This window comes from Hylobates moloch, unplaced genomic scaffold (genome assembly GCF_009828535.3).
Source record: "Hylobates moloch isolate HMO894 unplaced genomic scaffold, HMol_V3 SCAFFOLD_19, whole genome shotgun sequence".
In the NCBI taxonomy this organism is placed as follows: domain Eukaryota; kingdom Metazoa; phylum Chordata; class Mammalia; order Primates; family Hylobatidae; genus Hylobates; species Hylobates moloch.
The window spans coordinates 14561601-14587381 of record NW_026652294.1 but is presented as its reverse complement, the minus strand read 5'-3'; the positions used below and the strand labels follow the sequence as shown (position 1 = coordinate 14587381).

The window sequence follows — 25781 nt, the reverse complement described above, 5'->3', positions numbered from 1 at the left end:
TAGAGGGTCCTGTGTACGCCTCAGTACAGAAGTACAGAAAGCTGACAGCAGATCCCGTCGTCTCAACCACGCTCTGCAAGCTCTATGGACAGAGGGACTCCAGTAACTCTTTTTTTTTTTTTTTTAATTGAGACAACGTGTTTCTCTGTTGCCCGAGCTGGAGTGCAATGGTGCTATCTCGGCTCACTGCAACCTCGGCCTCCCAAGTTCAAGTGATTCTCACACCTCGGCCACCTGAGTAGCTGGGATTACAGGTGTGCGCCACCACATCTGGCTAATTTTTGTATTTTTAGTAGGGACGGGGTTTCTCCAGGTTGGCCAGGCTGGTCTAAAACTCCTGACCTCAAGCCATCTGCTCACCTCAGCCTCCCAAAGTGCTGGGATTGCAGGCATGAGCCACTGTGCCCAGCTTCCAGTAACTCTTGAGGAATCCTTTTGCCACCTCTGCAAATGTCACTTGCTGAAAATAACAAAACATTGCTAAGAAAAATAAATAAATGGAGAGATGAATAAATGGAGAGATAATAAATAAATGGAGAGATAAATAAATGGAGAGATATGCCATATTCATGGATCTGGAAGACTCAATATTGTTAAGATGACGATTGATTTACAGATTAATGCAACTCTATCAAAATTCCAGAAGCCTTTCTTAAAGGTAAGATGACTGATTCTATAATTTAGATAAAATGCAAAGAATCAGGCCAGGTGTGGTGGCTCACGCCTGTAATCCCAGCACTTTGGGAGGCTGAGGCGGGTGGATCACGAGGTCAGGAGATCGACACCAGCCTGGCTAACATGGTGAAACCTCATCTCTACTAAAAATACAAAAAAAAAAAATTAGCCTGGCGTGGTGGCGGGTGCCTGTAGTCCCAGCTACTCGGGAGGCTGCGGCAGGAGAATGGTGTGAACCTGGGAGGCGGAGCTTGCAGTGAGCCAAGATCACACCACTGCACCCCATCCTGGGCGACAGAGCGAGACTCTGTCTCAAAAAAAAAAAAAATGCAAACAATCTTAAATAGGCAAAATAATTTTGAAAAGGACAAAGTATTTAGCCTACTTGACTTCAGTACTTACTATAAAGCTAAAGTAATACAGTGTGATATTGGCATAAGGATAGAAACACATACCAATGGAACAGAGTCCAGAAACAAACCCACACAGATATGCAAAATCAATTTTTTTTTTTTTTTTGAGACAGAGTCTTGCTCTGTCGCCCAGGCTGGAGTACAGTGGCGCGATCTCAGCTCACTGCAACCTCCGCCTCCTGGGTTCAAGCAATTCTCCTGTATCAGCCTCCTGAATAGCTGGGACTACAGGCACACACCACCACACCAGGCTAATTTTTGTATTTTTAGTAGAGATGGGCTTTCACCATATTGGTCAGGCTGGTCTGAAACTCCTGACCTCAGGTGATCCGCCCGCCTCGGCCCCCCAAAGTGCTGGGATTACAGGCGTGAGCCACTGCGCCTGGCCTGATTCTTTGCCTGCCCCAAAATCAATTTTTGACCAAGATACCAAGTCATTTCAGTGAGTCAAGGGAAGTGTTTTTAAAATGATGTGGGAATAACTGAATATCCATCCAGGAATAATTAAACTCCATCTCAATATGCAAAAATAAATTTAAGACAAATCATAGAAATAAATGTAAAATCCATAATATAGAGTTTCTAGAAGAAAACTTAGGAGAATATCTATGTCACGGGGTAGGCAGAGATTTCTTGGATAGAACACAAGCAAAAACCACTGCAAAAAAAGCACAAAAATTGCAAAATTGGGCTTCCATAAAAATTTATGTATTTATTTATTTATATTTTTAGAGACAGTGTCTTGCTCTGTCACCCAGAATGGAGTGCAGTGGTGTGATCAGAGCTTGAACCTCAGCCTTGAACTCCTGGGCTCAAGTGGCCCTCCCACCTCAATCTCCTAAGTAGCTAAGACTATAGGTGTGTGCTGCCATGCCTGGCTATAAAAGTTTATAATTCATGTTCATTAAAGACAGACAGTATTAAGAAAATAAATAGGCAAGCTACAGATTGAAAAAAAATATTTCCTGCACATCTCCTGACAAACGACTCATATCTTTACTATATAAAGAATTCAACAATAAGTATACCCCAATAAAAAAAAATGAGTAAAAGACTAAACCAACATCTTAAGGAAAAAGATGTACAAATGTCCAGTAAGCACATTAAACGTTATTAGTCATCAGGGATATCAGAACAAAACCACAGTGAGACGCCACTCCATACCCATGAGAATGACTAAAATAAAACAGACTGACGACGTTGAACACTGGCAAGAATGTAGAACGACAGCAATTTTCATTCATTGCTGGCGGAATGCAGAATAGCACAAGAACACTGGAGAACTCTAATAAACATATGTCAACCCCATGCCCTGCAAATTCCACTCCTAGGTATTTGTCCAACAGAAATGAAAACATATATCCATAAAAAGACTTGTACAAGAATATTCATAACAGCCTTATTCATAATAGCTCCATAATAGCCTTCAACTGGAAACGACCCAAAGGACTATCAGCAGAAGAATGGATAGATACATTGTGGGATATTCATACAATGGGATACTAAGCAATAAAACAGAAAAAAATATTGTTACACCCATGATATGGATTGGATCTGTGTCCCCTCCAGCCTCATATGGAAATGTAATCCCCAGTGTAGGAGGTAGGGCCTGGTGGGAGGTGTTTGAATCATGGGGGCGGATCCCTCATGAATGGCTTGGTGGCCTCCCTGTAGTAATGAGTTCATGCAAGATCTGGTTGTTTAAAAAGAGGCTGGCGGCCAGGCGCGGTGGCTCACGCCTGTCATCCCAGCACTTTGGGAGGCCGAGGCGGATGGATTGCCTGAGGTCAGGAGTTGGAGACCAGCCTGGCCAACATGGTGAAACCCCATCTCTACTAAAAATACAAAAAATTAGCTGGGCATGGTGGTGGATGCCTGAAATCCCAGCTACTCGGAAGGCTGAGGCAGGACTGTCGCTTGAACCTGGGAGGTGGAGGCTGCAGTGAGCCAAGATCACGCCACTGCACTTCAGCCTGGACAACAAGAGCGAAACTCCATCTAAATAAATAAATAAATAAATAAATAAATAAATAAATAGAGCCTGCCACCTCCCCACTCTCTCTCTCGCTCTCTTTGCCGTATGACGCACCTGTTACCCCTTCACCTCGGCAACAAGAGCAAAACTCCGTCTCAAAAAATAAATAAATAAGGCCGGGTGCGGTGGCTCACACCTGTAATCCCAGCACTTTGGGAGGCTGAGGCGGGTGGATCACGAGGTCAGGAGTTCAAGACCAGCCTGGCCAAGATGGTGAAACCCCATCTCTACTAAAAATACAGCAATTAGCCGGGCATGGTGGCAGGGGCCTGAATCCCAGCTACTCGGGAGGCTGAGGCAGGAGAATCGCTTGAACCCTAGGGGGCAGAGGTTGCAGTGAGCCAAGATCGCACCACTGGATGCCAGCCTGGGCAACAGAGTGGGACTCCATCTCAATAAATAAATAAATAAATAAATAAATAAAGCTTGGCACCTCCCCATTCTCTCTCTTGCTGTCTTGCCATGTGACCCACCTGTTACTCCTTCACCTTCCGCCATGATTGTAAGCTTCCTGAGGCCCTCATGAGAAGCTAAGCACACGTTGGTGTCATGCTTGTACAGTTTGCAGAACCATGAGCCAAAATATACCTCTTTTCCTTATAAATTACCCAGTCTCAGGTATTCCTTGATAGTGACACAGATTCATACAATGCAACAACATGAATTAATCTTACAGACCTTATGCTGAGTGAAAGAAGCTAGGCACAAAAGAATATACAGGGTACAGTTCCACTCAAATGAAGCACTAGAACAGGCAAAATTAATCCGCAGAGATAGAAGTCAGAAAGCCTTTGCCCCTAGGGGGCGAGACTGACAAAAGGGACATAAGAGAACTTTCTGGGTTGATGGAAACGTTCTAAATAAATCCTGTTTAACATGGTGGCCACACAGGGCATATAATTGTCAAAATCTGTTGAACTTAACACTTAAGATATTTAGGAACTTTATTTTATTGTATGTAAATTTTACCTCAGTAGAAAAAAAAACTCAGGTCTGGGATGATGGTGGAAATGAAATGTAGTTTCAAAACCTTCCTTCATCTTCTCCTAAAAATGAATGAAGAAATCAGACAGCAAAATAAAAAACTCAAAAAAAGCCAGATGTGGTGGCTCACACCTGTGGTCCTAACTACCTGGGAGGCTGAGGTGAGAGGATTGCCTGAGCCCAGGAAGTCTAGGCTGCAATGAGCTGTGATTGCACCACTGTACTCCAGCCTGGGTGACACAGTGAGATCCTGTCTCAAAAAAAAAAAAAAAAAAAAGGCCAGGCACAGTGGCTCATGCCTGTCATCACAGCACTTTGGGAGGCCAAGGTGTGTGGATCACCTGAGGTCAGGAGTTTGAGACCAGCCTGGCCAACATAGTGAAACCCCATCTCTACTAAAAGTACATAAATTAGCTGGGCATGGTGGCACGCACCTATAATCTCAGCTATTTGGGAGGCTGAGGCAGGAGAATCGCTTGAACCCGGGAGGCAGAGGTTGCAGTGAGCTGAGATGGTGCCATTGCACTCCAGCCTGGGCAACAGAGCAAGACTCCGTCTCAAAAAACAAATAAACAAAACAAAACAAAGAAAACCACCAAAAGAAAAAAAATAAAGAAACTCAAGACAACATTCAGAACAAAACTATGACAGTATATCTCTACAACCCCCCAAACACAAATCAGCACTGGCTGTGAGGTCAGTGTGACCAGCAAGCATGTGGATGGAGCAGTGGGAGGTAGTTGGGCGTCGAGGGACCTGAGCACAGGCGCACCCCGACATGGCCAGCAGATGGTCATGGGAAGCTCAGTAGGCCAGTCTGTGAACAGCAGCTGAAACTCCAAGGAGTTTGTGAGTCCAGAGGGTGAAGGTAAGAGGTCCCTGGTAAAGTCTGAAGGGGCTGGAGTAGTAGAGCCTCTAGGAAGTCTTGAAACTGACCAGCCAGGCTCCCAACCAGACAGGGCCCACGTGGAGGAGAGAATGCCGTGAGGGGGATCAAAATCAGGAACAAGGGCAACAGACACAAAAGGAAAGAGAAAGTCTAACAAAAGTAGGAGCATGAACAGAACCAGGAAATTGCAGAAAGGGAACTGCCATATTTTTGGAAAACCACATAAGAACAACAGAAAGCGATCTTGGGAAGTGAGAAAAGCTGTCTTCACTGTGCTCCTTTTACAATTTCAGGAAAAAACCTACTTTTCCACAGAAAATCTCTGAGGTGAAATCCAATAGAAAGTTATTATTAGAAAAAAGGGAATATGGAAGAGAATAACATTCCTACTGACAACCAAAACACACCAGAAAGGCCCACGAAACAGAAGAAAACGAATCTATGGTCTAAAAGTGATTCTAGCACTTTGGGAGGCCCAGATGGGAGGACTGCTTGATGCCAGGAGTTCAAGACCAGCCTGGGCAACATAGTGAGACCTCATTTCTATAAAAAGAGTTAAAAAATTATCCAGGCACAGCCGGGTGCGGTGGCTCATGCCTGTAATCCCAGCACTCTGAGAGGCCAAGGCGGGCGGATCACGAGGTCAGGAGATCGAGACCATACTGGCTAACACGGCGAAACCCCGTGTCTACTAAACATACAAAAAAAAATTAGCAGGCCGGGCGCGGTGGCTCACGCTTGTAATCCCAGCACTTTGGGAGGCCGAGGCGGGCAGATCACGAGGTCAGGAGATCGAGACCACGGTGAAACCCCATCTCTACTAAAACTACAAAAAATTAGCCGGGCGTGGTGGTGGGCGCCTGTAGTCCCAGCTACTCGGAGAGGCTGAGGCAGGAGAATGGCGTGAACCTGGGAGACGGAGCTTGCAGTGAGCCGAGATTGCGCCACTGCACTCCAGCTTGGGCGACAGAGCGAGATGCCGTCTCAAAAAAAAAAAAAAAATTAGCTGGGCATGGTGGCGGGTGCCTGTAGTCCCAGCTACTCGGGAGGCTGAGGCAGAAGAATGGCGTGAACCTGGGAGGCGGAGCTTGCGCTGAGTGGAGATCACACCACTGCACTCCAGCCTGGGCGATAGAGCGACACTCTATCTCAAAATAAAAAAAAAAAAATTAGCCAGGCACGGTGGCATTTTCTTATAGTCCCAGCTACTGGGGAGGCTGAGGCAGGAAGATCATTTGAGCGCAGGAGTTGGAGGCTGCAGTGAGCTATGATTGTACCACTGCACTTCAGCCTGGGTGACAGAGTGAGACTCTGCCTCTGAAAATAAATAAATAAGATTAATTTGTAAAGCAGCAATAGAAATAAAGAGACACAGAGAGAGAATATGTGTTATATGTGTGTATATGCACATTGCATGTAAATATGTGTCAATCTATGCATTGCACAGCCACCAAAAAAGCCTAGAAACAAAGATCAACCCAGTGGCAATGAGCACCACTAGTATTCAGATTATGGTTTTGAAATACCACTTGCACTAAAAACAAAAAGTAAAAACAGGGCTTCATGAAGAAATGGCTGATTCCATGTCTTGCACAGCACAAGTAGCAGATGAGCCTGGAACCTCTTGTCAGGCAGACAGCAAGGACTCAGGAGGCTTCCACTGGCCGGGTGCAGTGACTCACGCCTATAATCCCGGAACTTTGGGAGGCTAAGCTGGGCAGATCATCTGAGGTTAGGAGTTCGAGATCAGCCTGGCCAACATGGTGAAACCCAGTCTCTACTAAAAATACGAAAATTAGCCAGATGCAGTGGTGCATACCTGTAGTCCCAGCTACATGGGAGGCTGAGGCTGGAGAATTGCTTGAACCTGGGAGGCAGAGGTTGCAGTGAGCCGAGATTGCGTCACTGTACTCCAGCCTCGGTGACAGGGTGAGACTCCATGTCAGAAAAAAAAAAAAAAAAAAGAAGCTTCCACTGGCCAAAAATAGGACATTTTCAACTTCAGTAAAGATAATAATTGCCAACCATTGAAATAGGTCAAATGAGTTTAAATCTACAATATTGATTATAGTAAATAAAAGTACTACATAATGGTGCTAGTAAAAACATAAAGTTAATTGGTGGCTTCACCTTCAGAGGATGACAGGGCAGATTCATTATCTTGGAACCTGATGAATAAAGGGAATGAATGAAACCTTTCTCCTGCCCTCCCCATATGAAACGTGCCAGTGGGCAATAACAGCAGATAAGGGGAAGCATCTCTTTCTGGAAGCATCCTAGCTAAGAATGCTTTGAAAGGGCATCGGAAGAACAGTGGTGTGTATCCCCTGATGCATGGCAGATCTAGACACAGTGATGCCTCCTGGTGGAAGAACTCAGCAGCCCCTCCAAGACTCCGGATCCAGAGGACAGAGAAACCAGCTGAACATACCAGGAGAGCATCATCAGCAACATCCAGACTGTGGGAAAGTCAGGGCAGATGGTCCCAGGGTCTCCAACAGACAAAGTGTAAGGAAAAGAAACAGATGGAGGGGGAACCCGTAGGTTCAAAGAGACTCAAATTTCTATTTTTTTTTTTTTTTTTTTTGAGATGGAGTCTCGCTCTGTCGCCCAGGCTGGAGTGCATTGGCGCCATCTCGGCTCACTGCAAGCTCCGCCTTCCGGGTTCACGCCATTCTCCTGCCTCAGCCTCCTGAGTCGCAGGGACTACAGGCGCCCGCCACCACGCCCGGCTAATTGTTTTGTATTTTTAGTAAAGACGGGGTCTCACTGTGTTAGCCAGGATGGTCTCGATTTCCTGACCTTGTGATCCGCCCACCTTGGCCTCCCAAAGTGCTGGGATTACAGGCGTGAGCCACCACACCCAGCCAAAATTTTTAAGAGTAAAACCAAATTCTAGTGTCTCAGGCTGTAAGGTAGAGTGATAAACTACGAAGGCACACAAGGAAATGCGACCTCAGATCAGTGGCCACTTTTAGAGGGAGGGAGAGGCTGTGGTTTTGATGGGGTCTCCTGAATGGGCTTCTGGGGAGGCTGGCAAAGTTCTGCATGGTAGTTTCAGGTCTGATTTGCCTAATAATGATTCATTAAGCTCTAATCTGTTCAGCAAGATATTCTGTGTTTTAATTTATAATAAAAAACATTTTAAAAAAATTCTAAGTCAGATCCTGTCCCTCCTTAGCTCAAGACCCTCCGATAGTGTCCCTTTCACTGAGAGGAAGGACCAGAGTCCCGCCGGGGCCTGCAGAGTCAGGGCCTGTTAATGGCTGGTCATCTCAGACTTGCCCTCTACTGCAGCCTTCGGTCTTTCCACGTGCTGTCCTTTCTGTCCAGATTGCCCTTCCCCCAGAGGTCCCCCTGGCTAATGCCCTTACCTCCTTCAGGCCTTTTTCTTTTCTTTTCTTTTCTTTTTTTTTTTTTTTTAAGATGGAATCTCACTGTCACGCAGGCTGGAGTGCTGTGGCATGATCTCTGCTCATTGCAACCTCCGCTTCCCAGGTTCAAGCAATTCTCCTGCCTCAGCCTCCCGAGTAGCTAGGATTACAGGTGCCTGCCACCACATGCCTGGCTAATTTTTTGTATTTTTAGTAGAGACAAGGTTTCACCATGTTGGCCAGGTTGGTCTTGAACTCCTGACCTCAGGTGATCCGCCCGCCTCAGCCTCCCAAAGTGCTGGGATTACAAGCGTGAGCCACCGTGCCCGGCCCTTTAGGCCCTTTTCAATGTCACCTTTCTGGTGATGTTTTCCTTGAGCATCTGTTAAAAACTGCACCCCCAAAGACATCCCGTCCCTGCTCTACTTTTCTCCTAGTGTATTTTGCATGGAACGTGTTACGTATCGATTCACTTACTCCCTATGGGTTTTTCTGGCTCCCTCTTTGGGATGGCAGGGGTTTTTGTCTGCTGTATCCCTGCTGCCTACCACAGTGCCTGGCACAGGGCAGTAAGTAGGGATCAAATAAATGAGCTGCAGGTGGGGGTGGCCTCTGGCACTGTTCTGTCTGGTATGATTCTGGCCAGTGGACCTGCCCAGTTATCACAGCTTAGATGCCACTGCCTGGAGAGGGCAGCTCTCCTTACAGAGTGGGCCTGGGTGACACTCATCCCTGCCCAGCCCAGGTGTGCCACAAGTGACAAGGACAGCCATTGAACACAAGGACAGGAACCCACAGGCTCCATAACTCTGTGCCCACATCCAAGGGGGTGGCAGGGGCTTAATGCTACATCCTAAAGTGCCCACGGAGTCCACGGAGCCCAGGGGCTTTGGGGCCTTGTTGTGTGTGCGTGGGATGTGCATTTTCTAATAGAAAGATTGTTCCCCCGCCAGGCGCGGTGACTCACACCTGTAATCACAGCACTTTGGGAGGCCAAGGCGGGCAGATCACTTGAGGTCAGGAGTTCAAGACCAGCCTGGCCAACATGGTGAAACCCCGTCTCTACAAAAAAATAAAAAAATTAGCCACGCATGATGACAGGTGCCTGTAATCCCAGCCTCTCAGGAGGCTGAGGCAGGAGAATGGCGTGAACCCGGGAGGCGGAGGTTGCCGTGAGCTGAGATTGTGACACTGCACTCCGGCCTGGACAACAGAGCAAGACTCCATCTCAAAAAAAAAAAAAAAAGATTGTTCCCCATGCCCAATTGACTAGTATGTTATGGTATCCCCCAAAGAGCACCTGACTTCCAGGGGCACACATTGGAGGGAGAACAATTAGTTGAAATTTCCTTCCGAACCTTCCGAGGTGCCTCACCACCAGGCCCCACCCCACCTCTCCCATTCAGCCCGTGCCCAAGCCCTGGCTCATGCCTGCCCGTTGCCTGCTCATGGCTGTGCGCAGCCCGCTGCCATGCTGCCTTGGAAAGCTCTCTCTTCTCTCCATCTAGCCAAGCTGACTCCCTCAGCTCTTTTCTTTCCCCTGTGTCATTGAAGCCCGGCTTGGCGCCAGGCCCTGGAGCTATGGAGAGGTAGGAAGCCTTTGCGGAGCTCCCAGTCTTGGGAGGGATAGGGGCAGGCGAGTTAACTTCTGGTTATCATAGCTAAGGTATCCAGGGGCAGTACGTAGGGGCCAGGGCAAACAGTTTATGCTTATTAATTCACGTCATCCTCTCAAGAATTCTGGGAGGCAGTTATTATGATTCTCTCCATTCCTCAGATAGGTAAGCAGAGGCATAGCGTCCAAGGTCACAAAACTAGTCACTGGTGAAGCTGGGCTTTGAACCCACCACAAGCTAAAACAGACAGAAGCATCTGTTGGAGTCCAGGGGGAGGGGTGATTGGACTTGCCCCAGGGAGTCAGAGGAGGCTTTGGGAAGGAGGGGACAGCTGCTTCCCAACTGGACGGCAGGGGGAGGGACCGGTGGCTCTAGGCTGAGAGGACAGCAGGGCAGCAGCCCCGCAGCGGGGACACCAGCAGAGGGACCCCTCTTCCAGGGGACTGGGCTGTACTGGGGGTGTCGGGAGAAGCTGCTGGATCGACAGAGCCAGGGACCCCTCACTGAGAAGCCCATGTTCACTTCTGTGGGCAGTGGAGCCGTGGAATGGTTCTGCTCCTGGGAGTGACATGGTCAGGTCTGCGTGGCTGCTCCCTGGGAGGCTGCAGTGAGGAGGGCTGCAGTGAAAGGACCTTTCTCTTCCTTGGGCCTCCACTCACTCTGGCATCTCAGGCAATGACTAGCTCTTTGAGACTCAGTTTCTTCCTCTATAAAATGGAGGCAGAAATGCCACCAGCCTCCTAGGGCTGCTAGAGGCTTGAACGACTATTGCAGGGAACCGTGCCCCACAGAGCCAGGTGCTGGGAAGGGCAGCCACAGTCATCCTCCCTGGGAAGGGCATCTGGTAGGCTGGGCCCTCTTCTTGGAACGTAGCCCACTTTCCTTGAGTGACCCCTCCAGGCCCTGGGGTCTGATACTCACCACAACCTCCAGGTCAGAGTTCAAGTGCCGCTGGGTGTCAGACATCTGCACCAAGATCTCCCCTGGAGGTATGGATGGAGCTGTGGCTTTGGTGTGGGGGAGTCTGCCCCACCCACCCACCACCCTCTTCCGCTGAAAGCCAACAGAGGGCCTGCCCGAGGCTGGATTTGGGGACCAAAGTCCAGGACTTCCCATATGATTCTCTGGGAGCCAGGCCATGTGTGTCCCAGCCTGGGAGCAGCCTGGCAGGGAGTGGTGGCGGGGAGCCTGGGTCCCAGAACAAGAGTCTGGCTCTGGGCCCTGGGCTGAAAGGCCTGTGTCAAGGATGCGGGACATCCTGGAAGGGCAAGGGTGCAAAAGGAGGGCCCGAGAATGGGGTCTGCTGTGGAGGGGGAGCCTCACCCAGAATCTGTGAGGTGGGGCTCTGCAGGGCACGCTCCCCAATCTTCTGGATGGCACTGAAGTAGACCTCGGCCGCCTCGGACAGAGCTGTGGACCAGAAGGGACAGGTCTGGTCCAGCCCTGCCTCTGTCCCACCCTTCTGGAGGCTCTTTTCATCTGGAGGGGACTGTGTCTGTCCTGGGTGGGGTGTGGGCATCTGTGTGTGCCCCTGAGGAGGGTGTGACCAGTTGAGCTGTGAAGCTCAGGTGCAGGGGCATAAGGTGAGGGCTGGGGGCAGGCAGGTGGCGTGGAGAGCATCTAAGAAGCAGGGGGATGGGTGGCCCTGAGATTCAGGGTTGATCAGCGCTTGTGGGTAGGGGGATGCTATTGGCAGGTATGACCAACCACAGCAGACGGGTACAAGGGTTTGCATGGGGACTGAGTGAATGTCAAGGCCAGCTGCAGGGTGTGTGGGTGGTGGTCGGTTGGAGTGAGGAAGCCAGCTGCTGTGTGAGCCTGGGTGCAGAGGTGGGACTGGGTATAGGGGTGGGTTCAGCAGGTGGCACTGAGGTGACACCTAGAAACATATGCACTGTCAGGGTTTGCACTGGGGCTGTGTGGGCCTGCAGGGCCTGGTACTGCATCATGGGAGTGTCTGGAGGCACCTGAAGGAGGGGGCAATGAGGGGTGCTGGGTGTGGACTGGGGTGCGTGGGCACAGGAGAGTGGGGGTGCATAAGGCCTCTCTGGCTGCAGAGGTATGAGGGTGAGGGTGGTGGGTAGGAGGGTGTAGGGCTGAGGACGAACAGGTGTGGGGTGCAGAGAATCTGGGAGGGGCCTGGGTGGGTGGGGACAGCAGAGGCCCAGGGCTGGTGCTCAGTGGCCCGGGCAGGCACTCACCGTGGAAGGCACGCAGGTAGTTGTTGCCCAGGTACACCAGGTTCTCCAGGGCGGGGTTAAACTGCTCCATGATGCTCTGGACCCCAGGGCCAGGGGAGGAAAAAGGTGTGGAGATGGGGGAGCGAGAAGGAATGATGGATAGAGTCAAGTCACCGGGCGTCAGGGACAGGGCACCCCCAGCCCAGTGAGAAGCCCCAGACTTTGGGGAGCCCACCTACACACCTAGGCTCACCCAGAATCCTGGCTCTTGGCTGCAGGGACCTCAGAGCCCATCTTTTGGGGTCCTGTTCCAAGCTATGGTCCCCTCACAGCCAGCTCCCGCTCACACCTGCTCTGGCGGGACCAAGGTGCCTCCTGAGATGGTGCACCTGGAAGGTTCTCCTCCTCCCACTGGGCTGAAGCTGGCCCACCCACTGTGGTCCCCACTGGGCACAGCTCAGCCCTGCCCTGTGTCCAGGCCTTGCTGGACTATACACCTGGGGCTGCCAACAGTCGTCCCCGGGGCAAGGGCAGCTCTTGCCCTCCTCCAAGCACAGCCCCCCATGGGCAAGGCTGTGGCTGGATTAGTGTGGGCTTCCCCAGACTGGGGCCGGGCAGAGAGCTCCCTGGATGGTGGAGACGGGCCTGGACTTAGGCTTGGACTTGGACTTGGGTCTCAGTTCAAATCCCAGCAGCACCTCTTCCTCCCTCCATGACCTTGAATGAGCTGTTTAACCTCTTTGGTCTCAGTTTTCTCATCTATCAAACAGGGTGGTCATTTTCGACTTCACAGGTGGGTGATGTGAGGCTTACAGGTGAAAGGGTCCTGCACACAGGAGGTGCTCAATAAATGTCTGTGGCAGCTGCAACAACCCCCTGGGGGTGAAGTAGGAAGTCTGAGTGAGGGGCTCAGACATGAGAGAGAGAGAGAGAGAGAGGGTCTTTATTCCCAGGCCGGGCAGCCAGGCCCTTCTCATCCAGACTCTCAACTGTCCCCACCCTGGGCCCTGGGCCCCCTCCTGCCTTGTCCAGCATCTGGGAGTTGGGGGTTCCTGCCGTATGGCTGAGTGCTCTCGGGGATCCTTACCCCCGTACCCACCCCTGGCCCAGCCTGGCTCCAGGATTCCCTTTCCAGGACATCTGCAGCCCCGGCTGGCCCTCTCCTCCAGAGCGGGCCTGACTTCTGTGCCCTGGGAGGAGGGGCGCAGGCCCTGGCTTGGCCACCCACGTGCTCACCTTGTAGATGGCCATGGTGGACCTGTAGAACTGGTCCATCTCAGGGGCCATAGAGGGGCTGTCCTGGGTCTGAGCAGGAGGTGGGAGCTGGTGGCGATGGCACAGCCGGGAGTAGTGGTAGGTAGTCCCTCAGGTGCCCACGGCTCGGCTGGCAGCGAGGAAGCCACGGAGAGGGACCTGGAGATGGAGGCCTGCCTCAGAGGAGTGGCAGCTTAATTATTCACTAGCTCGGGATGTCAGAATGTGATCTGGGGCGTAACCAGATCCAGCAGGGAAGGCATCCTGTGACGGGCAGGCTCGTGTGACCTGCCCTTCAATTATTCACCCCTTGGAGCTGTGGGCTGATACAAGTGCCCATGTGGATAAGCCCCCTCCTGGGTCACCCCCTCCTCAAGGACCCTGACCCTGGGGGGTCCCGCCCTCCCACCTGCCTATACCAGGCATTGCCCACTTTACTGGGTGGGCACTGCCCGATGCCCTCCCCCAAGACTCTCTCTGCCAGACCCAGCAGCAGCAGCCCCTGGAGGGGAACGCAGCTTTACTTCTCACTGTCCTCAGGCCTGCAGCTCACAGTGGGGCCACGCCCTCTGAGCATGGCTCCCATAGCCACTCTGGCCCGCCCAGCTCCTCCACCTGCCGGAGCAGGAGCAGCACAAACGCTGGAGTTGCCCAGCCCCGGGCAGACCTTGGCCCTGCACACGCGCTGCCTGTCCATGCGGAGTCTCCGGCCTCTCTGGGTGACAAATGGGGCTCTCCCTGGTCCTCCAAGATGAAGTTGAGGATTGTGGCCCTCCTTGGGCCTGCCCGGGGTATGTGGGCCTGGCAGCTGCCTCTGCATACCCTAAGGGCCGGTTTAGGGGAGGCCTAAAGGAAAGAGGAGGTGTCCCTGCCCAGGAATCCTGGAAAACAGAGTGTCCGGGTACAAAGGAAAAGGCCGGTCAAGGCCAAGGGTCAAGGCTGAGAGGAGCTGGGGGTCAGGGGAGCAGGGGGACTCACACCACTGCACACACAACACAGGTGAACTTGAATCCAAATGGTTTATTTCACAGTTTTGGCTCTTAAGCCACTTCCACTGGGAAGAAGAAACTCCCAGGAGTGACCTTTGAGAGCTGGGAGTTCTCGGGGTGGGGCAGTGTGAGGGGCTGGGCCAGTGCGAGGGGCAAAGTCGAACGGGCATCCCACTCCTGCGGCCTGGGCTTTCCCAGCTGATGGGGTGGGGGACACCCCGTTTCTCTAGTCCCAGCCCCCAGGGAACGGAGCAGAGGGCAGAGGGAGTGGGCTGCACCCACCAGGAAGCCTGGGAGTGCCCTTGCTGGGGGCTGGGGCAGAGGCAGCCCCGCAGGCCCTCAGGGAGGCTGGGGCTGGGGGCAGGGGTATGGTTGTGCCCGGGTACCCTTAATGTTTGAGCTGATGGGGAGTCAGTTGTCCTTGACAGTCAGGGAAAGGGGCCAAAAGGGGCTCTAGACTTTCCCAGCCTGGAATGACAGAAAGTGCTGGAAGGCAGGGTTAGCGGGAGAGAGGCCTTCAGAACCAGCCTCGGGCAGGCAGCTTGGCACTCTCCCAGGCCTGGTCTATGGACTCAGAGGTGCCTGGGCCCAGATCTGCCCAGGAGGGCAGTGGCTGGGCCTGGCCTGGCAGGGGCTGAATGGACGAGGTCAGCCGGGGCTGGTGAGAGGCTGGGGACCCTCAGGGTGAGAGCAGCAGCTGGATGAGCTTCTGGAACTCCTCGCGGTGCTCATAGATGTAGACCTCAGTCTCCCAGAGGGCGTTGACCAGCACTGTGTCACTCACCTCATCCAGCATGATGTCCGTCCCCAGCTGGGGGTTCAATCTGTTCGGGCCAGGGAGGAGGGGGTCATCCTAGGATGCTCAGGCTGGGCAGGGGACACCAGCTAGGACCAGGGTGGGCTTGGGGAACAGAGCAGACCCTTGGAGAAGGGAAAGTCCACACTAGGGCTGGGACGGGAAGTCAGTGAGTCTGACCAGGCCAGGGCACCGGGCCAAGGGCTGGGGCGGCTGAGCCCTCACCTGAAGTACTGGATGCCGACCATCTCGCACCACGCCCGTGCCCGGTCCACAGCCCGCCCGTCTGGATCCGTGCACTGGTGAGAAGCAGCCTTGGTGGGCGCCGGGCCCACACCCCGCCCGGCCTGCACCCCGCCCGGCCCTGCCCTGTACTCTCGGAGCCCCGGCCTGGGGAGCCTCAGGCTCTTTCGAGTCAGGCTGAGCCACACAGCAGCAGAGTGGCTCAGGCAAAACCCCTTCCTGGGACTGCAGGGACTGTCCCAGCTGTGCAATCAGAGGGGCAGAGGTCTCAGGAGTGCCCTTTCAGGGATGGTGACTTGGGGAAAGGGTAGCAGCTGAGTGGACAGGCCTCCATGTCCCCTCTCCCTGAAGTTTTTTTTTTTTTTTTTTTTGAGACAAGGTCTCCTTCTGTCACCCAGGCTGGAGTGCAGTGGCATGATCACAGCTCACTGCAGCCTCTGCCTCTTGGGCTTAAGCAATCCTCCCACCTCAGCCTCCTGAGTAGCTGGGACCACAGGCACACACCACCATGTCCGGCTAAGTTTTTAATTTTTTTGTAGAGACAAAGTCTCATTATATTGCTCAGGCTGGTCTTAAAACTGCTGGGCTCATGTGGTCCGCCTGCTTTGGCCTCCCAAAGTGCTGGGATTACAGGGTGAGCGCCCAGCCCGCTCCGGGGCCTTTGTCCATTCTGGGCTTCTACACTGCGCTATGTTTGCAGAAAGGGATCCACAGCTAAAAAGGGTTTGAAAACCCCCCTGCTGGTGGTCATTGAGGGTCCCTGACCCGCACTGAGACTCTGAATTGTGGACTCTTTCTCCCTCCAGCTGGCTAAAAGCGATGGACAGAGCCCTGCTGTCTCCTCCGACACCAAAGGCCCCACAGGATGAGGGGAAGCCATCGACCTGGGCTGCAGACCCTGAGGGAAGTGGCCTGGGGGAGGGGCCCACACTCACACAGTCCACCACCATCTTGCCCAGTTCCTTGGCCCCAAAAACAGTCTTAGCCAGTTCCCAGGGGTTGCTGGGACGGAAGACATCTACACAGGTCACAGGCACCTGTGGGGACCTCCCTGTCCCCAGGGAGACAACGATGGAGAGTTTCTTCACCTTGTTGGCCTGACCCTGTTGGGAACAGGACAGGGGCAGTCAGAAGGGACCTTCCACAGGTAGGGGGCACGAAGGGGAGCGTCAAGGGGAGGCCCAAGACTGGGCTCTGGGGCACATGAGAACAGGGCAAGAGGTCTCTGGTGGCAAGAGCACGCCTGGCATGATTTCCAGCCAGCCTCTTGCACGTGACCCCAGAAGGGCTGGTGCAGGCATCACATGCCATCTGCTCAGGACAGCACCTGTGTACCAACAGGACCACACATACACCAGCTGCAAGAAGGATCCCGCCCACCCCATCTGATGCTGGCCCAAGTCAAGTCGTGGCCAAGGGCGGAAAGGCAGAGGCTGTTCCTTGGTGTTGGTGATTTGCCAGGTATTTGCATCATTACTTCATTTAATCTCCAGCCAGTCTGTGGAGAGGGCACTGATCACCCAGTTTGCAAATGAGCACTCTCAGCGAAGCTCAGGCCGGGAAGCAGCTGCCGGGGCCATGTGGTAGGGAAGTAGGGGCTAAGGCTTGAACCCGAGCCCTGGGTGCTGCCTCTCTTTTTTTTTTTTTTGAGACAGAGTCTCGCTCTGTCTCCCAGTCTGGAGTGCAGTGGCGCGATCTTGGCTCACTGCAAGCTCCGCCTCCCGGGTTCACACCATTCTCCTGCCTCAGCGTCCCGAGTAGCTAGGACTACAGGCTCCTGCTACTATGCCCGCCCAGCTAATTTTTTTGCATTTTTAATAGAGACAGGGTTTCACCGTGTTAGCCAGGATGGTCTTGATCTCCTGACCTCGAGATCCACTCGCCTCAGCCTCCCAGAGTGCTGGGATTACAGGCGTGAGCCACCGCGCCCGGCCTGAGCCACCGTGCCCGGCCGCTGCCTCTCTTGTTTGTTTCCGAACAAGCTCTGCTGCCGATTTGCTGGATGATCTTGGGTGATGCCTCCCACTCTGGGTCCCAGGCTCCCCACCCGCACGTAATAGGAGAGTTAGACTGGCTAGTGTCTGACAGTCTCTGCCGCCTGCAGGAAGCCCGCCCTGCCTGATCTGGCCCCTAGAGGGCGCTTCTCTGTCTGCCCAGAGCCTCTGCTGCGCTGCCCAGGATGCCCTGGGGCTTCGGGAAACCACAGCAGCAAGGATGCAGCTCAGGCTCCGGGCGCTGCTGTGAACATTTCACAGACAACAGCATGCCAAGGCCTCGCAGCCTCCCCAGGCAGGCGCTATGATGGCCCCATTCAGTAGCTGCAGTGAGCACGGGCAGAACCGGGACCCCCAGAGGTGCTCTGGCTCCAGGGTCCGAGCTCGGCCACTGCGCTCGCCCACCCTGGTCACCCACCGCCCGACGCGCCACAGGGCCTCCCCTAGCATGCTGGGTCCTGCCAGCCTCTGCTGTACCTCCACAGAGGGAGGGCTGCTGCTCTTCCTCCAGATCATTGATTCTGCACTGCTCTGTCCCCAAAGGCCTCAGGATGGGTCCTGTGTTCCGTGGAGCCCTTTCCGGGCCCCCAGGCCTTTTAGCAGAGGCATCACAGTCCTCCACCACAGCACTGGCAACCCGTGGGGGCAGGCATTCCTGTTGGACTGTCTATCCACAGAGGTGAGCTCAAGGGCAAGCATGTGTCCTGTCCCCAGGCTGGCTCGAGTGGCACGTTCATGGTACGCATGCCGCCCTCCCCACTCATGCACACTTAGAGCACAGTGGTCCTCAGACCCCCCTGAGCACAGTGCTTCAGGCAGACCCCATCCATGGAACAGGTTCCGGTGAGATCAATTTGCCCTGCGTGCACATATGAATGAGTGCATGTGTAAAAGCTACCTGCTGTCCTGGGGGTCGGTCCCTAGCACGGTTTGCTGAAACAGGATTGGCTCCAGGGAGGGGTGAGTCCAGGCCCTCTGGCCTGTGGCACTCACCTTGCGGATCAGGTCCTGATTGTACTCATGGATCTCGGTCATGGCATCCAGCGTGGGGTTGTTGGCCAGCAGCCCACCGTCCAGGAAGCGCCCATTGGGTCGGAAGTAAGTAGGAGCTGCCCCGCTGCTTCGGGCTGCCCGCCACACCAGCTGGTCTAGGGGCGGGGAAGGAGGGCAGCCCAGTGGCACAAGGGACTGGTATAAAACCCATGCACTCCAGATCTCAGGGTGTGCGTGTCGGGGGCTGGGGGTGCGGGAAGAGGGGAGGCTGGGAACTCTTCAGAAGCAGGACCCACGAGGCCACACTGTCTGGCTAGTTCGTCCTGGTGGAAGGCAGGTACAGCTGAAGACTTTCCAGGGACTTTTCTAACCTGCCAGGGGCCTGACAGCTCCCCCGCAATCCCTGTCCTCAGCCAATAAAGACCAGTGCAGTGGGTGGGCTGGTGGCACGGTGAGGGTGCCCGATGGCAAGTGCACGACTCCCACCCACCACCCCGCAGCCTCTCAGGCCAGAGCTGGAGGCCTGAGGTTAACATTCTGGTTGAAACGAGGCTCCCGGACAGTTTCTGGAGCATCGTAGTTCCGGAAGAGGTGGAGTTCAGCCGGCTGCCGGTCAGACAGTGTCCCTGTCAGCATCACCCTGGAGAGAAATGAGGCAGGAGGACCGCTGAGCCACCCACCCATCCACCTTTCCCCTTCCCCACCATTCATGCCCCAGGAACTTGGGTAGCAGAGTGCCCACTCCAACCTCTGTTCGGGATAGGTGGGCTTCTCCCACCATCCCCCCCAAAACAGGCTCTCTCCGGCAGTGCTGGAGGAGTGTCAGATTGGTCCAACCTTGGGAGCACAATTCGGCAAAAGTTGGTTTTTCTGAAAGGCTAATCCAATGGAAAAACCTGTGGCAAGACTGATAAAACATGTCTGTTATGTTATCAAAACCAGGAAAAAGGGGGCCGCATCAACAGACGCTGCAGACGTTAGAAAATGGAGAATCGGTTGGGCGTGGTGGCTCATACCTGTAATCCCAGCAATTTGGGAGGCCGAGGCAGGTGGATAACCTGAGGTCAGGAGTTCGAGACCAGCCTGGCCAACATGGTGAAACCCTGTCTCTACTAGTAATACAAAAATTAGGCGTGGTGGCACATGCCTGTAATCCCAGCTACTTGGGAGGCTGAAGCAGAAGAATTGCTTGAACCTAGGAGGCAGAGGTTGCAGTGACCTGAGATCACGCCATTGCACTCCAGCCTGGGCGACAAGAGTGAAACTCTGTCTCAAAAAAAAAGAATATTTTGAACAACTCTATGCCAGTAAGCTTAAAGATTTAGGTGAAATGGACACATTCCTAGAAAAGCCTCACTTAACCAAAACTAACTCAAAAAGGTATTTAGAAACCCCGAGTGATCAGTCTCACAACCACTAAAGAAATTAATTCCATCATCAAAAATCCTCCCACCAAGCAAACTCCAGGCCCAGAAGAATTTACTATCAAGTTCTACCATAAATTCAAAATAAAGTCACTATTACACTAACTCTTCCAAAAAAAATAGAGGAAATATTTCCTCAAAACCCAAAATAGGAAAAAACGGGTCAAGCTCACCCACGAGCATGGACACAAAAATCTTAAACAAAATATGATCAAACTGAACCCATCAGAATTCTCTCTGGAGAAAGCACCAGTAATAGAGAGTAGGCATCAAACAGGTATTTGCACACCCGACGTTCACAGCAGTGTTATTTACAATAGCCAAAAGGTGGCAACCAAAATATCCATCAGTGGATGAATGGAGAAGCAAAATGTGGTGGATACAGACAATGGAGTTTTTCAGCCTTAAAAAGGAAGGAAATTCTGACACACGCTACAATATGGATGCCACGTGAAATAAACCAGTCATAGCTGGGCGTGGTGGCTCACGCCTGTAATCCCAGCACTTTGGGAGGCCGAGGTGGGTGGATCACGAGGTTAGGGGTTTGAGACTGGCCTGGCCAACATGGTGAAACCTTGTCTCTACTAAAATACAAAAAATTAGCCAGGCATGGTGGCATGTGCCTGTAATCCCAGCTACTTGGGAGGCTGAGGCAGGAGAATCACTTGAACCCGGGAAGCAGAAATTGCAGTGAGCCGAGATCACACCACTGCACTCCAGCCTGGGCGATAGAGGGAGACTTCGTCTCAAAAAAAAAAAAAAAAAGAAAGAAAGAAGCCAGTCACAAAAAGACAAATACCGTATGATTCCACTTACATAAGGTACTGTCAAAGATAAAATTGCAACAAATTTAAAGATGTTAATTGGCTTTTATTGATGAACTGAGAGTCAGGCAGGCCACAAAACCAGAATAGGTTCAAAGAACTCTGGCCTGCAACGTGGTCAGGCAGTGTTGATGGGCTGAAAACCAAAGTGAGGTGTGGAGCTTAATTGGTTTGCCTTGTTTGAATCAGGTGGCCATCTAGGATTGATTAAAGCCCAGCTGTTGTAGCTAACCAGAACTCAGCTGTTTGTTACATGGGTATATGCCTAAGCTAACTAGGTTCACTTGGCATGAGTGACTCCATATTGGTTTGGTCTGTTGGGCCTGGTACAGAATCCTGGTCCAAATCAATTATCCCCTACAAATTTTACTTAACAGTACCTGGAGTAGTTAAACTCATAGGAAGAAAAAGTAAAATGGTGGTTACTATTTTGAGCATTTCTGAATGATCTTTTCGTATTTTGAAAATGAGTCCTTTGATGGATGTATGGATTTGAAATCTTTTCTCCCACTCTGTGGCTTATCTTTTTACTCCCTTTATGGTGTTTTTATTTTATTTATTTATTTATTTATTTATTTGGATGGACCCATGTTCTTAATGGAGTAGAATTTATAAATATTTTTTCTTTTTATAGTTTGTGGTTTTTTTTTTTTTTTTTTTTTTTTTCTTAAGACAGGGTCTCACTCTATTGCCCAGGCTGGAGTGCAGTGATGGGATCACAGCCCACTGCAGCCTCAGCCTCCAGGCCTCAAGTGATCCTCCCACCTCCACATCTCAATTAGCTGGGACTACAGCCATAGTGCCACCATGCCCAGCTAATTGTTAGTTTTAAATTTTTTGTAGAGATGAGGGTCTCACTATGTTCCCCAGGCTGGTCTCGACCTCCTGGCCTCAAGTGATCCTCCTGCCTCAGCCTCCCAAAGAGCTGGGATTATAGACTTGAGCCACCATGCCTGGCGTATTCCTATTTTTGAGAACATGGGCCCACCAAAACCAAAACAAAAACAAAAAACAAAAAACAAAAACCCAGAAACACCACAGAGCAAAAAGACAAGCCACAGAGTGGGGAAAAAAGAGTTAAGGTCCCGGGCCTTGAACCCTAGGGAAGACCACAGAGGGGATGCCAGGCCCCTAAGACTGGGGGAGACTCGCTTTCAAAATATGAAAAAGTCACTCAGAAATGCTCAAAACACTCCTCTTGGAACACACCATTCATCCGGCCCCGAATGGGATGCATTGCTTAGTCCTAGGATTTGGGCCTCCCAAACAAATGTTTCCTGGAAATGTGACTTTCTCCTTTAGTCTGACTTAAATTAGTTCAAGTCTTGTAGGCCTTAAATTAAAGGCAAGACTGAAGCCCTCTGATTATAACCTAGTAGTCCGATCCTGGGAGCAAGTGCTGTCTGAAATGTGAGAAAATGTTTAGCCGTGTCATTTGAAAGGCTGGTGGGTTCCTTCTGCCTGGGCAGCAAAAACCCAGCCTCTGCCCAGGTGGTCTCAGAGAAGGGTGGCCCAGGCTCTCTCCAGGTAAGCCCCAGACCCCTGGCCAGGCAGGGCAGAGCCAGGCCCACCAGGCCACACCCTTCCTGCGCTCAGCAGGTGTCTGCATGCCCAAGTGAGAGCCACACCCCAGCCCTCTGCCTCCCTGGGAAGGGGGTTCCCTCTGCTCCCCTCAAGTGTGGGGCGCTTTTCACCTGTTCTCCAGAAGCTGCTCTTCTCCCTCCCTCAGCAGGACAGGGAGCCCTCTGTCCCCAGGGAACAGCCACAGTGGGCACAGCTGCGGCCACGGCCCCAGTGCGCCAGGGCTTACTTGGGTTTCTTGACGTCTGTCATCTTGGTGTGCTCCCCAAACTCCCGCTTCAGGAACTCCTCCAGGGGCCCTGACTCATAGGGCCTGGAGCCCCGGAACACCTCATCCTTCATGCGAAAGTACACGCCGCGCATGTAGGCCATGGACTTACCTAGGAACAAGGGGGTTGGAGGTGGGGAGATGCAACGGCCACACACAGGGCTCCCGTAGAACAGCCTGCAGAGGGCCTGAGCGCAGGAGGTGGCAGGAGGAAGCGGGTTTACCGAGGCCTAAGCAAACCCACATTCTGGGCCCTTCCTTTGCAACCTCCCAGACAGACAGACAGAGAGAAACCCCCTTCCGGTTGGACATGGTGGCTCATGCCTGTAATCCCAGCACTTTGGGAGGCTGAGGCAGGTGGATCACTTGAGGTCAGGAGTTTGAGACCAGCCTGACCAACAAAAATTGGCCAGGTGTGGTGGCGGGCGCCTGTAATCCCAGCTACTCGGGAGGCTGACAGGCAGGAGAATCGCCTGAACCCAGGAGTGGAGGTTGCAGTGAGCTGAGATGCACCACTGCACTCTAACCTGGGCAACAGAGAGACTCAAAAACCACTGAAGCCCCCCTTCAGGAGCCCCAAGGCTCTGCACCTCATCTTGTATTCATGATTTTGTATTATTTTCCTTAAAGAAGAGCCCCTCAAGAGTAAAAGCTTATAAAAGCTAGACCCACCTTGTTTGTCACAGAAAACAAGGAACAGCCCTGTCCTTTGAGCCTTCAGAACAGACAGGGCCAAGGGGCCGGCTGCACCTCCAGGAAGGAGAAGCTGCTCCACCTCCCCCGTGAAGCAGTGAGTTCCCCAGGGCCAGGGATGTATAAGCAGAGGGTAGCTGAAAGGAGGCCATCTGCCCAACCGGAGGATCAGCCAGGAGACCTCTCAAATCCCCTCCGTGGCCCCTGGGAGTCTCAAGACCCCGGATGGGGAAGAAATGGTCCCCGAAGAAGGACGTGGCCCTTTTGGAGAAGAAGCTAGGACTCTGCCCACTCTGCCTGCTCAGACCTCGTGCCCGCCCTTGGACCCTATGGAAGACCAGAGAGGGGATGCTGGGACCCTGAGGCCAGGGGAGAGAGCTGGGCGCACCGCTGGAGACCCAGTCCTGACTGACCAATTCACTGGGTGATCTCTCTGGTTCTCATGTTCCCCATCTGCTCACCTCGCAGGGCTATGGTGAGAATCATCAAAAGGAAATGAAATACCAGTCAACAAACCGCCGTGGACACTAACATCCCGGCAACTTGACAGATGACTCTCCTTCTCCGTCCATGGTACTCTGCCCCCAGCACCTCCTGGACTGGCTGAGCCCCCTACTCCTGAGGCTGGGGGTATGCCTGGCTCAGCTCTGCATCCCCAGCATCCAACACAGGCCTGGCCCACAGGCCCTGATACCCACCCTAGGATGAGGAGTCTCCCCTGGCACCTCCAAGACTTTGCATGACCAGGATCCAGATGTGGGGGCGCTCTGGAGAAAATGGAATCTGACCAGCACACGGGCAGGGGCACCAGTCAGACATGTTGAGTTCCAGGACAAGGCCCAGGGGGTTGGGGGGAGCTGAGGACCCTGATCTGGGAGTGCCCCTCCCCGCCGTTCAGCACCTAGAAGCTCAGACAGCTCCACAGAGGAGCCATCACAACACAGGCCACCCGGCTATCTGTCCAGCAAGCCAGGCGCCTTTGCAAAGCAGCGGTGAAAAGAGACTACACAGTGGCCTGTGGCCTGGGAAATGCCAGGCTGGGAGTCTAGGGGACTGTGCTCCAGCCCAGCGACCCCATGGATGAGCTATATGACTTCAGGTCATCCCTCCCCGCCTGGGAACTTAATTTCCCAGTAAAATTTCCCGGTAAAATGAAGTGTGCAGGCAAGGGCTCTGACATCCTGAGGCTCAGTGGCTCCTCATTCCTGAGACTGCCTGTTGCGTGCACCCTGGGAATGGGATTCCTTATGTGCAGCAGGCTGTGTGGCCCCTGGTGCCTGCTTTGCAGGGGTGAGGGGAGGAGGGGTTTAAGGCAATCGATAGAAAATGCTTCCTATGCTGAAATTTCACCCAGCCAGCTCTACCCTCGTGGCCAGAGGGTGGCGGATCCCCAAACCCAAGCCCATGGTCCCAGCCCTTCTCCTTCCAGCCTGGGACCCCAGCACCTGCAGCCCCGCCCCCGCCTCCTCAAAGGGCTTATAAACCTCCCCTACCCCTCCACTCTCTTTTTGCAAAGCCCTGAAGACGAACTCGGCCCCCTTGAGGACACAGGTCTCAGCCCTGCCTGGCCCCATCCCCAGGGGCCACCCTCACTGTGCAGAATGGCCAGGGCCAGGATGCCTCCAGTGCTGGTGCCTGCCACCCAGTCAAACAGGTCCTTGGTGGCCACACCCGAGGCCTTCTCGATGGCGATGAGGAGCTGGATGATGACGAGGCCTTTCACTCCTCCTCCGTCCAGGCACAGCAGGTGGTCATGGCTGCAGTGGGAACAGCAGTGGGAGAGAGGAGGGTCCTGCCACAGCCCGGCACTTTACTTCCACCCTCACAGCCCTTGTCCCCTGCAGCTGTGCCCTGGCAGACAGACCCAGACGGACCCGAGAAACTTCTGTCCTATGCAGGGCAGCGAGGGTGGGGGTGAGGGCAGTAAAGGAACAAATGTCTAGTATTTCAGGGGCTGGAGAGTGCAACAGAGAAAGGGAAAGGAAGGTCGGGGGATGGCTTCACTGACCAGGCGCCATCCCAGCAGGCTCTGGGCCAGTCTCCCCAACTTGGGACACCTGATTTTGGTCAGTATCAGGCCTGATCCAAAGCAGGTGCCTGACAAAGTCTGCTGGAATTAAATAAGGCTGGGGAAGGAGGGGCCGGGACCCTACAGCCAGGCCAGGAATGGGCAGTGACAGGATGTCAGGGCCTTCCACACAAGGTGGGAGAAGCAGGGGAGGAGGGAGCAAGGAGGAAAGAAGAGGTTCATGCCAGGGGCTATGGGAGGGGTGCTGCCAGCATTAGCTCATGTCATTGTCCCAAACGCCTCTGAGGTAGACCCTCCCTGACATCCCTGTGCTTATTTATTTATTTATTTATTTAGAAACGGAGTTTCACTCTTGTTGCCCAGGCTGGAGTGCAATAACGTGATCTCGGCTCACTGCAACCTCTGCCTCCCGGGTTCAAGCGATTCTCCTGCCTCAGCCTCCCGAGTAGCTGGGATCACAGGCACCTGCCACCACACTCAGCTAATTTTGTATTTTTAGTAGAGACGGGGTTTCTCCATGTTGGCCA

General features: G+C 53.1%; 2 protein-coding genes across 4 annotated transcripts in view; both read right to left on the bottom strand.

Moving 5' to 3' along the window:
• BAIAP2L2 (BAR/IMD domain containing adaptor protein 2 like 2) overlaps positions 1-13667 on the bottom strand; it is a 32275-nt gene extending 18608 nt beyond the window's left edge. The window contains exons 1-4 of one of the 2 annotated variants that reach the window (XM_032139885.2): positions 13403-13667; positions 12188-12263; positions 11310-11396; positions 10908-10969 (exon numbers count right to left, since the gene is read on the bottom strand). In XM_032139885.2, coding sequence (XP_031995776.1) covers positions 10908-10969; positions 11310-11396; positions 12188-12263; positions 13403-13453 — 276 coding nt within the window. In that variant the 5' untranslated portion in view covers positions 13454-13667. The remainder of the gene's footprint in view (positions 1-10907; positions 10970-11309; positions 11397-12187; positions 12264-13402) is intronic. The other variant, XM_032139884.2, reaches the window with a different exon arrangement.
• A 753-nt stretch (positions 13668-14420) lies between these two features.
• PLA2G6 (phospholipase A2 group VI) overlaps positions 14421-25781 on the bottom strand; it is a 68632-nt gene continuing 57271 nt past the window's right edge. For both annotated transcript variants that reach the window (XM_058431945.1, XM_058431946.1), the window contains 7 exons: positions 24819-24982; positions 22494-22644; positions 18951-19075; positions 18436-18602; positions 16384-16551; positions 15431-15504; positions 14421-15233 (listed from right to left, as the gene is read on the bottom strand). In XM_058431945.1, the coding sequence (XP_058287928.1) occupies positions 15089-15233; positions 15431-15504; positions 16384-16551; positions 18436-18602; positions 18951-19075; positions 22494-22644; positions 24819-24982 (994 nt within the window). In that variant the 3' untranslated portion in view covers positions 14421-15088. The remainder of the gene's footprint in view (positions 15234-15430; positions 15505-16383; positions 16552-18435; positions 18603-18950; positions 19076-22493; positions 22645-24818; positions 24983-25781) is intronic.